Raw genomic sequence first — 13,005 nt, 5'->3', positions numbered from 1 at the left:
GTTTTTTTTTTTTTTTTTTTTTTTTTTTTTTTTTTTTTTTTTGGTACTGGGGATTAAACCCAGGAGCACTTAACCGCTGAGTCACATCCCCAGCTCTTTTTTTTTTTTTTTTTTTGAGACAGAGTCTTGCTGAGTTGCTTAGGGCCTCACTAAGTTGCTGAGGCTAGCCTCAAAATTGTCAATCCTACTGCCTCTGCCTCCCAGGCTGCTGGGATTACAATAGGTGTGTGCCACTGTGCCTGGGCCTGAGAAATGTTTTTTAAGCATAATTTTAGGTTTAGAACTAATCCTCACTGGGCCAACTAGCTAATAGGGCCAGGGTTTTGGGGGGTTGGGGAGATTTAGGGAATTAGATAGTGGTGATGATTGTCCAACCTTGTGAATATACTAAAAGCCACTGATTTATATACTTTAAAATGATGGGGTTGGGGGTTGTGGCTCGTGGTAGAGTGTTCACTTAGCATGTGTGAGGCCCTGAGTTCAATCCTCAGCACCACATAAAAATGAATAAATAAATAATTTTTTAAAAAGATGAATTTAATGTTATGTAAATATCATCTCAATAAAATGCTTTTCAAAGCTAATTCCATCTCTACCTCTTTTCTGTGTATGACTATACCAGGTGGTACACCTGGACGTGAGAGGCAACATGGTGAAACTTAATGATGGCTCTCAGATAACCTATGAAAAGTGCTTGATTGCAACAGGTGAGTATTTTTGGAGATGTCTGTCTTCTCAGCTATAGTAGCTCATTCAATTTTTAGAATTTGGCCTTCCCCATAGAAGACATTTCCACTTAATGTTAAGAAAACTAAAACCTAGCATCCCTAAAGTAGATGTCTTCTCTTGATGCCAAACCCGGCTAAGTCCCATGTATCCTAGATGGTTGGCCCTTCTAGATTGTCCTTGCCTTTCCTTCTGGTAAAGGCATGAAGAAGTTGCCCTTTCCTGCCTCCCTTCCTGGCATTCACCCCATACCCTGAAAGTAATGTAGCCATATGGCATCATTGCCAGCTTTCTAATCAGAAATCAAAAGGAGACCAAAGCAGCAGCTGAGAGCATTGTAGCTTTGACAGTGGGTAAGCATGCCTAAGAAGCTAGAAGAGGACGTTGATATAGAGGGAGGCTCTTGAGCCTGCTATGGTGGGGGTGGGGTGGGGGGGTGGCTAAAAAAGACACTCAGATCTGCTTCTCAAAGGAAATTGATCAAAAAGCCTGCTGTGAGGAGAGTTGAAAGAACACAAAGCCACCTTATCTTGTAGTGGCTGACATGGTACTAACAGGGAGCACACTCATGCCACAGTCCTAAAGGAAGAGAGCTGTACCTAGGGGGTTGTTTGGGCTAAGTCCTGCTTGTTGCACTAAAAGGGTTTTCCTCTTCTTATTTCCAGGAGGTACTCCAAGGAATCTATCTGCCATTGATAGGGCTGGAGCAGAAGTAAAGAGCAGAACGACACTTTTTAGAAAGGTAATTGTCTGCCTCACTTTTTCATTGTGTTATTTTGAAGAGGTAATACAATCTTGTAGTCCCCAAGTGCCCACCTTAGAATTGGTAGATCTGAGTTCTGTGTGTCCCTCTTCTTCAGACTTGTTATCTTGCCTTGAGCAAGTCACTTCCTCTCTGAACCTCAAATACCTCACTCAAGGATTTTTAGATCCTAGAAGAAAATACAGTCAGTGTTTTTATTGTTTGCTATAGTTCCTTTGTACTGCTCGTCTTTAGTTGGTTTTTCGGGATGGATTTGATTCATTGGAACTCCTTATATCCTCTTGGCATTTTTCATTGCAAGTGCTGTGTGGAGACTTTGAATAGAAATATGCAGACTACTCACATAGCCAGGCATGGCAGCGCATGTTTGTAATCCCAGCAAACAGGAGGCTGAGGCAGGAGGATTGAAAGTTCAAGGCCAGCCTGGGCAATTTAACAAGACCTTGTCTCAAAATTTAAAATAAATCTCCAGGGCTGGGGATGTGGCTCAGGCGGTAGTGTGCTCGTCTGGCATGCGTGCGGCCCGGGTTCGATCCTCAGCACCACATACCAACAAAGATGTTGTGTCCGCCGAGAACTAGAAAATAAATATTAAAAAAAAATTCTCTCTCTCTCTCTCTCTCTCTCTCTCTCTCTCTCTCTCTCTCTCTCTCTCTCTCTCTCCTCTCTCACTCTCTCTTTAAAAAAATAAAATAAAATAAATCTCCAGGTGCAGTGGTGCACACCTGTAGTCCAAGTATCTTGGAAGGCTGAGATAGGAGGATCACCAAGTTCAAAGCCAGCCTCAGCAACTTAGCAAGGTCTTAAGCAACTTAGCAAGACCCTGTCACAAAATAAAACATAAAAAGGACTGGGATATGGCTCACTGCTTCAGTTCTCCTGGGTTCAATCCCAGGTACCAAAATTTTTTTTAAAAAAATTGAAGAACAGGGGCTGGAGATATAGCTAAGTGGTAAAGTACCCTGGGTTCAATCCCTAGTAACAACAAAAAAATCCACAAAAGGAATGCCCAAGTAAAGAGGAAGTGGGTGGTTTACTTTGGGATATTTGATAAAGTTTGTACTGTCCTTTAAGTTCTTGAAAGAAAAAGGTTTGTCAGACTTAGCACTGTTGACACATTGTACTGGATAATTGTGTGGGGTGTGGGGGTGTCCTGTGCATTGTAGGATGTTGGCAGCATCCCTGTTTATCCAATAGATGCTGAGAGTACTTCCCTCTCCTGACAACCAAAAATATCTGCAGAAACTGCCAAATGTTCCCCCCTGGAGAAGAGAGAGCAAACCCCACCAGTTGAGAACCACTGTTACTAGAAGGCATGTTACAAAGTAAAAAAGGAATTTGCATTAATAACAGAGCTATAATTGAACCACTTTATACAAGGAGATTTTATGTGCAAATTATTGTTGTGAAAGATTTAGAGGAAAATATTTCCTTGGACTATTATTCTGTGCCCCTTTGGGAAATCAGTGGACTAAGCTGGTGTGATCCTGCAGGTTGGAGACTTCAGAGCCTTGGAGAAGATCTCACGGGAAGTCAAGTCAATTACAATTATCGGTGGGGGTTTCCTTGGTAGCGAACTGGCCTGTGCTCTTGGCAGAAAGGGTGAGTACTGGGGAGTGACCTTGATTTTCTTTCTCTAGTTTTACATCCCATATATCTTGGTAGACTGTCACAAATTTCAGAGATGTATTTACCAGGAGGAATAGAAAGCATTTGATTAAGGTTTGTAGAGTGAAAAATTAAGCACTGCAATTAGTCCCAGTGAAGATGAAGGGTGACCAAAAAGCTGTCATCTGAGCAACTTCCCAGCAGTGCTTCCTTTCCTTTCCTCAATTCTCTATACCACAATACCTTAAAAATAAAATATTAAGAGAAGTCAGTTATTATGATGACAAGGGCAGTGCAGACTATAGAACTGTGTATATTTGAAAGGCTTCCCCTGTAAAAAGCCACATACTTCCTTCACACACATGATGGTTCCCAGTTTGACAGGTCTCTGAATTCCAGTTTGAATGTTTGTTTCATTGCACCTATTTTTCTTAATATTATTTTTCAGCTATTTGAGCTCAGGTACTTCTCAGGAGGGTACTTCCTGTTCAGAATTCGCAAAGCACTTGTGCAAACCTCAGGTGACTGCAGGGGTGGAAATGTACTGAGTTTTCAGTTGGTAGCTTCATCCAGGGACAGCAGTTCTGGCACCTGTTGTTCTTGCTTTATGGATGAACTGAAGCACCAAGGCCCTCATGGCACAGTGTCTCATAGGCAGGGGCTCTGGCCTGGTGGGCAATTTTGCTCTGTATCTAGTAAGAGGTACCTGCTGCTCCTATATTTCCCTTCCTATTTTCTTGGGATTGGCTTTTGCCTCCTGCTATAACTACTCCCTTTCTTCTTCCCAGCTCGAGCCTTGGGCACAGAAGTGATTCAGCTCTTCCCTGAGAAAGGAAATATGGGAAAAGTCCTCCCTGAATACCTCAGCAACTGGACCATGGAAAAAGTCAGACGAGGTAGAGACTGTTTCCATATGCTGCCATTCCATTTCCTTTGAGAGTAGCCAAGCGGGAAGTTAGCTTTTTTGAGAACTCCTTGACATAAGGCCTATCACCTGGCAGATGCAATGTTTTATCATTCCCCAGTCAACCAAGTTCACCCAGGATTCTGAATCTGATGCACAAGATACCCAGAAATGCTAGAAACAGACTTTGGATAGAGGTTTTTATGGCTCTCCAAGGCTGCCTGCATACTTACAATGACTGATTTGATTACAGGGGAGACCTATAGTTAACTTCCCCACTTTTCATAAAGGTGATATGCCTTGGACTCAACCTTATGTTTCATTTGCTTCTACAGAGGGGGTAAAGGTGATGCCCAATGCGATTGTGCAATCAGTTGGAGTCAGTGGTGGCAAGTTACTTATCAAGCTGAAAGATGGCAGGAAGGTAAGGAGGGGAAAACAAACCATTAGAAAGTCTTCTAACCCTCTCCTCCCCTTTCCTCATTCATTCTCTCTCCCTCATCCGCTCTTCTTTTGGTACTGGGGATTGAACCCAGGCATGCATTACCACTGAGCCACATTCTCAGTCCTTTTCATTTTTTAGTTTGAGACAGGCTCTCTCTAAATTGCTGAGGGTCTCACTAAATTGCTGAGGCTGACCTTGAACTTGGGATCCTCGTACCACAGCCTTGTGGGTTGCCCTTTCCTCATTCTAACTCCTTCATTTGACACCACTAGATTTCGTTTTCTCGGCAGCCACCATTAACTGTCATAATTGTCCCTTCATTAAAACAGATGATGAAAACTGTATAGCTCAGCAGTAGAGAAATTTTCTAGCTTGCAAAAGGCCCTTGGTTCTATCCTCAGCAACACACACACACACAATGAATGATGAAAGCCAGAGTAGGCACTTGTGAAACACTTTCCCTTACCCGTGTCCTATCTGTATCATTTGAGTCCTTGCTAGGGTGGCAGATTTCCATTCAGATGATGTATGGTATGTGTGTCAGGCTAAGGGGGGTGCTTATGAAATGGAACTTAAGATCTATGTACCAGAGGTAAGTTAACCCACGATTTTTTAAAGTCCCTATTCTTAGATGCATGATTGTAGCTGTTATGTGAACAGGCGTAAGTGGCAACTGTGGTAATTGAATTTTCTTTTTTTGCCTCAGGTGGAAACTGACCACATAGTGGCAGCTGTAGGCCTGGAGCCCAATGTTGAGTTGGCCAAAACTGGTGGCCTAGAAATAGACTCAGATTTTGGTGGCTTCCGGGTAAATGCAGAGCTACAAGCACGCTCTAACATCTGGGTGGTAAGTGTGCTATAGTATGACCAGGCACGAGTCATTGTCTCCAGTCTGTGGGCAAGTCCTCCAGGTGGTGTGCTAAAGCTCACTGACAGCTTAAACAAATAGGGTTGAAGAGTTTCGAGGCCAAAGGGATAGAATAGAAACTTGTGAACTGCTTGATTTAGAAGATCAAGAAATTTTAAAAAAAACAGAAGATGAACTATGGACTTATCTGCAAGCTAGTAAAAGATCAGAATAGTGTATGTACCTACTGGAATAGAATTCTTCGAGTTCTACTTGTTGGCAATAACCGTGGCATAACCCCTGGCAAGCACATGCACAACACAGATGGATCTGCTGTTCCCATAGTTCAAACGTGAGACTAGGGAATGGAAGATGAAGCAATTTTCTACATGTTCCCTGGAAAGGAAAATCACTCTGTTTTCATTTTCTTTGAGTACTATATTTAGCTGTTTTTAGAAACCTATTATGACACAAACAAGACTCTAGTGTGTGTAGGAACCATGAGGTAATTTCCCCTTTGCTAAATCATTACAAGTGTATTGTGTTTGATTATGGACTCTACAACTGAGGACATGGGAGCCTTGAAAGGATTTTTCCCTTCAAAGACTGCTTTTTTTTTTTAGATGAAATGCACTGGATTTTACCAGGGGTGGTGGCATACATCTATGTTCTGAGCAACTTGGGAGGCTGAGGGAGGAGGATTGCAAGTTCATGGCCAGCCTCAGCAACTCAGCAAGACCCTGTATCAAAATTGGAAGAAAAAAAAGTGGCTAGGTGTTGTGGTACACGCCTGTAATCCCAGCAGCTTGGGAAGCTGAGACAAGAGGATCTTGAGTTCAAAGCCAGCCTCGGCAATTTAGCGAGGTGCTGAGCAACTCAGTGAGATCCTGTCTCTAAATAAAATACAAAAAAGGGTTAGGGATGTGGTTCAGTAGTTAATGCCCCTGAGTTCAATCCCCAGTACCAAAAATAAAAATAAAAATGGCTGGGGAGGGGCCAGAGGACTGGGGTTGTGGCTCAGTGGTAGAGTGCTTGCCTTGCACTTGTGAGGTACTGGGTTTGATCTGCAGCACCACATAAAAATAAATAAAGAAAAAAAAAAAGGTATGGGGATCCAGGAACAGTAGCACATGCCTATAATCCCAACAACATAGGAGGCTGCGATAAGAGGATCACAAGTTCAAGGCCAGCCTCAGCAACTTAGGCCCTAAGCCACTGAGCAAGACCCTGTCTCAAGATAAAAAAAATTTAAAAAGTACTGTGGATATGGCTCACTGGTAAAGTGCTCCTGGGTTCTGTGTTCAGTACTAAAAAATGGGGAGGGACTGAGAATGCAACTCAGAGGTAAAGTGCCCCAGGGTTCTGTCCCCAGAACTGCAAAAAATATACTGGGTTTTTTTTAACCTGTAATAAATGTGATACATGTTCAGTGTGGAAGACACAGACAAGAAGAAAGGGGGATGGATAATCACCTGCAGCAACCATGAATGTTTTAGTGTGTTTCTTCCCTTTGTTTCTTTCTTTTTTTTTAAAGAGAGAGTGAGAGAGGAGAGAAATAATTTTTTAATATTTATTTTTTAGTTCTCGGCGGACACAACATCTTTGTTGGTATGTGGTGCTGAGGATCGAACCCAGGCCGCACGCATGCCAGGCGAGCATGCTACCGCTTGAGCCACATCCCCAGCCCCCCTTTGTTTCTTTACACATAAGTTTTTTCTTTGTTTTACATAGTCATGGTGAGCATACCATATATAAAATTTGTATTGTGCTGTGTTTTTACTTAATATCATAAATGTAAGCATTTTCCATGTTGCTTCAGACTCTGTAAACACTTTAATGACTATGTAATATTCCATTAAGTGGATTTCATAGTTTACTTTGCCATTGCTCACTTGTTGGATTTTTAGGTTGCTTTGGGGAAGGCTAAATAGCCATAAAGATGAACAAGGGTTAGAAGACGCAAATACCACATCCTGCATGAAGCTGGCCCTGTTCACCCCCAGCTGGGTCGTCTCTCCCTCTGACTGACACACTTAGCTCATTGAGTCTCTACCTGTTGGAGGAACTTTACTTGTTTACATTTCCCTGTAGTCATGAATAGTACTGCATTTTCCTGTACTAGGTAGGGTATATACTCCTCATAGGCAAAGTCCATGTCAGTTTCATCTCAGCAACCCAGACAGCATAATGCTTTTGTACATAATAAGCACTCCATAAATATTTGTTGAAGGAATGAATGAATACTGAATAATGAAAAAAAAATCCCTATCTTAGAAAGTATTTCTTGATGAGGCAGTCACATCTAAAAACTGGTTTCTGCATATTGAAAAGAATATTCTGCAAATTATGGTTATTAAAGAGCCTGTGTGCTAAAGACAGAATGAGAAGAAACAGACATACATAAACTGAAGCAAAGGAGATTTAGGTTAGCTTTTTGAAAGCATAGACTAGCGTTTCTTTTAAAAAAAAATGGAATCTTGCTGGGCATGATAAGTTGTAATCCCAGTATGGAAGGCTGATGCAGGAGGCTCGAAAGTTTGAAGCTAGCCTGGGCAATTTAGCAGTACCCTTTCTCAAAATGAAAGGGGCTGGGGGTATAGCTCAGTGAGACAGTGCCCCATGGGTTCAACCCCTAGTACTGCAGTGAATGAATGAATGAGGATATAGCTCAGTGGTAGAGTAGCCCTGGGTTCAAGCCTTAGTACTGGGAGAAAATTAAATCTCAACTATTTTTAATATTTTAGGTAGGATTTTAACCTGAAGATGGAAAACATGAATCAGTTAATTTTGAAAGGGTCCTGCAAGCCCCTAAAGTTTATATTATACCTTTAATTTGATTTTTTTAAAGATCATGTGTCTATGTTGTACATTTTTTCCAAAGGCAGGAGATGCTGCGTGCTTCTATGATATAAAGTTGGGTAGAAGGCGAGTAGAACACCATGATCATGCTGTTGTGAGTGGAAGATTGGCTGGAGAAAATATGACTGGAGCTGCTAAGCCGTACTGGCATCAGTCAATGTTCTGGTAAGCTCCATTGCTTAGAACTTGATATTAATAAGGTCATAACACAGAGTTATGGTTTAGTTTCCTTGTGGGCCAGTTAGCTTCATATAGATGGCAGGAGGAGTCCATTTCATATCCATCCATTCTGTTAGCCTTCTGGTAAAAGAGTCCTGTTTGGCATAAATTAGATGAGGTGAATGGATGGAGATGTCACCAGCACTTCTGGCAAAAGAGCTCAGAATTTGAACTATAGTTGGTGATACAAAAGTACAGTATTAGGAATAGACAACAGTATGTTTTATTTTTTCTTTACTGGAACTCTAATCAGCCCAACATACAGGAAGAAAAAAGACAGCCCACTCATATGTAACCCTTACAATCAGCAATTTTTTTTAAAATATTTATTTATTTATTTTTTAGTTTTCGGCGGACACAACATCTTTGTTTGTATGTGGTGCTGAGGATCGAACCCGGGCCACACGCATGCCAGGCGAGCGCGCTACCGCTTGAGCCACATCCCCAGCCCCACAATCAGCGATTTAAAGGCAGATAGGGCAGTTCTTTGGATAAAGGTTAGCTCTGGATAGTCCTGAATCCCAGAGCTAGCCTTTTTAAATACACTTTCATCTTACTGCTTTAAAAGATGGAGTACATAGAAAACTTCAGGGTTTCAGAAGCCTCTCAGTGGTTGCTATTGGGGATATTCTCAGCTGATGGAAGCACATTTGAGGACAGTCACAGTTCTATGAGTGAGCAGCAAAAATTAACAGATGAATTTTAGGTTCAACACATATAAGATACTGCAGTTAAGAAAATTACAGTTATCGGTTAGGGCCTAAGAACAGATTCCAAGGAGGCATTGGAGACTCTTCCCTGAACATATTAGTCCAGTGAGCTACTGTGGCCAAGAAGATAAAATGTAGAGTGCAGAAACAAAACAGAGTATCCTAGATTATCACCCAAAACCATAGTGATGATGTGTCTGTGCCTCAAATATTCTGAGAAGTTCCTAGCATATTAAGGGCATGATGATGATAGGAAAAGTTTTTAAGAAGAACAATTAAAATAAAATGTCCAACTGGATAAACAGGGCCTCTTTACAGAAGGTATTCCAGTCTCTAAAAATGAAGGTGAAAGGTAAATAAAACACCTAATGAAAGCATAAAACATCTCAAATTCCAAGTTACACAAAAATGAAATACTCTTCTAAGCTTTAAAAAGGCATTTTTACCAGGCACAGTGGAATATGCCTATAATCTCAGTGACTTGGGAAGCTAGGCAGGAGGATAGCAAGTGTGAGATCAGCCTCAGCAATATAGCGAGGCCCTAAAACTCAGCGAGACCCTGTCTCAAAAAATAAAAAGGACTGTGGATGTGGCTCAGTGGTTAAGTGCCTCTTTTGTTTGTTTTGGTACCATTCAATCCCTGGTACCAAAACAAACAAAAACAGATAATTTCAGGCCAGGCGCCATGGTGCATCCTGTAATCCCAGTGATGCAGGAGGCTGAGGCAAAAGGATTACAAGTTTGAGCCAGCTTCAGGAACTTAGCAAGACCCTGTCTGTAAAAGGGCCAGGGATGTAGCTGAGAGGTAGAGAGCCCCTGGGTTCAATCCCCAATACCCAAAACCAAACAAATAAAAAAACATTTTAGGACAAGTTAAAGGAAGGGAGTGAATAGTGAAAGTATCCCTTCCCAAATGTGGCAAATGTTAAAAGCATAAATAAATTTCAGAAAAATCATTGTATGAGTATGTGACATGTATTTCCTTCTTAAGGAAAAATAATGTTTGGGATAATCCTGATTTTTCATGGTTGTCCCCAGATGTACTAGTGGCAGTAGATAAGTTTGGCATTTCTCTTATTGTTACCCATCCTAAGTTCTTTTTGACATATGAGAGTGCAGCATTGTGAAACATATGTGCTATCATATCATTCCTTACAGTCCCTTGACAGAACACCCTCTTCTATATCCTTCCATAGGAGTGACTTGGGCCCTGATGTTGGCTATGAAGCTATTGGTCTTGTGGATAGTAGTTTGCCCACAGTTGGTGTTTTTGCAAAAGCAACTGCACAAGACAACCCAAAATCTGCCACTGAGCAGTCAGGTAAGGAAACCCAGCCCCTTCTCTTAGAAGAGTGTTCATAAGTAGTGGCCTGAGTTTTCCTGAACAAGGGGATTCTGTATTGGTCAGAGGGAACGGCAGCAAAAGTTTCTCTTCATGTTGTGCTTTAAAAGAAACCAAACCCAAAGTCCTTACTCTTCAGTGGTCTGGGTTCTGGCAAAGCATAGACTCAAATATTATATCTGTCCTAGACAGTGGCTAGCAACTGACTCAACACCTCTGTTGTTTAGTTTGTCTAGAGGGGATGAGAAGACCTCAATGATGAAATAAACCTGAAATTTTTAGGTTTGGAATTTTTTTCCCTTTTGTTTTTCAAAAAAAAAATTCTTCATACTAATTTTAAGAACCAGGCCTGAGAACCCTAACTTAGGACTTTTTGTCTCCCATGGGCCCTAGGCAATGAGGCACTGGGGTGAGTAGTTCTTGAACTAGTTCCAGTTCCAGTTGTCAGATCTGAATGCCAGGTTTGCTTCAGGCAGGAGGCACCTCTCTTGGATTGGACTTCCCTCCCACACAGGTCTCATTCATTAACTCCTCGGCATTGTTCCGTGACCTTGGCTCTGTGTCTTTTTGCCAGAGGTGTTTCAAGGGCAACATGCTTTTGAAGAAGGAGAAAGTAAGACATTTTATGGATATGTAGGTCCTTTTCCTGAGTAATTCAAGTGTATTCCATACTCCTTAATTCTGATCTCTCCTGGTAAGTGGATACAGGAGAGAGACCCAAATACTTATCAACTCTAGGTCAGAGCTCCGTCCATTGAACAGTATTATCTGAAGCCTGGTGCTTCTCAGAAGACAAAGTAGCCCTTTCCTGTGCTGTAATTCTGTTTCATTCCCATACCTCCACTGTGGTTTTCCATATGGAAGTCGCTTCTGCTTTGGCTAAACTGTTTCTCTAGCATCTCTTTTCAGTAGAACTTTTGCTGTGATGGCAGTGTTCCATCTCTGCTTTGTCCAGGCCATTCGCCACTAGCCACATGTGGCTGTTGAATACTTAAAAATATAGCACGTAAGGACTGGTATAGCTCAGTAGTAGTGCACTTGCCCAGCTCGTGCAAGGCCCTTAGGTTTCATCCCAAGACCACAAAAAATTATTTTAAAGAAGAAATGTGGTATGTGCAAACAAGGAACAGAATTCTGCATTTTATCGGATTTGACATAATTTTCATTTAAATAGCTTCATGTGGCTAGTGGCCACTGAACTGGACCATGCAGCTCTAGAATATTTCTCACAGTACAAGAGCAAGTCTTCTGCAGATTGAAGGAATCCAGATACCAGGAAATATCCATAGCATAAATTTAAAATGAGATAGTGAGGGAAGTTCAGGGTCAGACTGACCAGTGTCTGGCAGCTGGCAAGGAAGAACTTCCCTTGGTTTTGCCAATAGAGAGGCTGAAGAAGGCCAGAGTGCACTGAGGAACGTAGAAAAGCAAATCATCTAAAAATGGCCTGAAACAAGTCTCGAAAGACAGTTGCCTTCTAGAATTTCCCAAGCTCGTAATAACTGAAGTGTGGATTTATTTGTGTGTGTGTTTGGGGGATTGATTGTCCACAGGGACTGGTATCCGCTCAGAGAGTGAGACAGAGGCAGAGGCATCTGAAATCGCCGTTCCTCCCACCACCGCTGCGGTCCCACAGGCCCCTGTCCAAGGAGAGGACTACGGCAAAGGTGTCATCTTCTATCTCAGGGACAAAGTGGTAGTGGGGATCGTGTTGTGGAACATCTTTAATCGAATGCCAATAGCAAGAAAGGTAGGTGTCTCTCAGAGTTCTTAAAGGAAGGTGGGAAGTGTGGGTCGTATTTTACTGACTTCATCCGGTGCCCTGAGATGCATTGTCTGCCCAGTTCACATTGTGCCTAAAGCAGAACAAAGGTATAGCTTTGGCTCGGGAACATTTCTTTTTCACTTGGGACTTGGCGGGGTAGCCTGGGAGTTAGTAAGCTGTTCATTTGGGGTTAGCAGATAGCTGTTCCCACAACTCCTGCCCAGTGTTTGCTGGGGCCTAGCCCAGGAAGCCCTATTGTGTGGGCCAGGCCTGGATGCACATGGAGTGAGTTAGAGACCTATTGTTACTCTCTCTCTCTCAGATCATTAAGGATGGTGAGCAGCATGAAGATCTCAATGAAGTAGCCAAACTCTTCAATATTCATGAAGATTGAACTGCCACAGTGGAATAGGCAAGAACTTCTCAGTCCCTAACAATGGGTTGGATGGGTAAAGGAACATTTTTTATTCAGCAGACTTTGTGTATATGTGAGCGAATGATCGAGACCTTTGTGAATATTTTCAACCAGTAGGCAAATTCTTAAATGTTCACATCATGAAATAAAATCTGATTCTTCTAAATTAAATTCTGTTCTTTTAAAGGGGGTGGGTGGATGAGGGAGGGAGAAAAGCTGTGCATATCAGACAGCAGGCACTGCTGAAGTGTGGATTTATTTGTGTGTGTGCTTGCAGGATTGTCCACAGGGACTGGTATCCGCTCAGAGAGCGGATACCAGTATTCCCTACTCCACACTCAAAATCCTATCATTCCCTAAACTTCTCTCCTCCTTCCAGACCCCTCTGTCTACAGCACTTGA

At 42.1% G+C, this 13,005-nt stretch overlaps 1 protein-coding gene across 2 annotated transcripts in view; it reads left to right on the top strand.

The window, feature by feature from the left end:
• The window catches only part of AIFM1 (apoptosis inducing factor mitochondria associated 1), a 42,194-nt gene extending 29,415 nt beyond the window's left edge, over positions 1-12,779 (top strand). The window contains exons 7-16 of one of the 2 annotated variants that reach the window (XM_081278081.1): positions 623-707; positions 1,392-1,468; positions 2,983-3,091; positions 3,886-3,993; positions 4,337-4,425; positions 5,153-5,293; positions 8,175-8,317; positions 10,278-10,402; positions 11,977-12,173; positions 12,511-12,779. In XM_081278081.1, the coding sequence (XP_081134207.1) occupies positions 623-707; positions 1,392-1,468; positions 2,983-3,091; positions 3,886-3,993; positions 4,337-4,425; positions 5,153-5,293; positions 8,175-8,317; positions 10,278-10,402; positions 11,977-12,173; positions 12,511-12,582 (1,146 nt within the window). In that variant the 3' untranslated portion in view covers positions 12,583-12,779. The remainder of the gene's footprint in view (positions 1-622; positions 708-1,391; positions 1,469-2,982; positions 3,092-3,885; positions 3,994-4,336; positions 4,426-5,152; positions 5,294-8,174; positions 8,318-10,277; positions 10,403-11,976; positions 12,174-12,510) is intronic. The other variant, XM_081278080.1, reaches the window with a different exon arrangement.
• Positions 12,780-13,005: the final 226 nt, after the last annotated feature.

Source organism: Spermophilus citellus (assembly GCF_964194105.1).
Source record: "Spermophilus citellus genome assembly, chromosome: X".
In the NCBI taxonomy this organism is placed as follows: domain Eukaryota; kingdom Metazoa; phylum Chordata; class Mammalia; order Rodentia; family Sciuridae; genus Spermophilus; species Spermophilus citellus.
The sequence above is the reverse complement of the archived record's forward strand: the minus strand, read 5'-3'. Positions and strand labels throughout refer to the sequence as shown.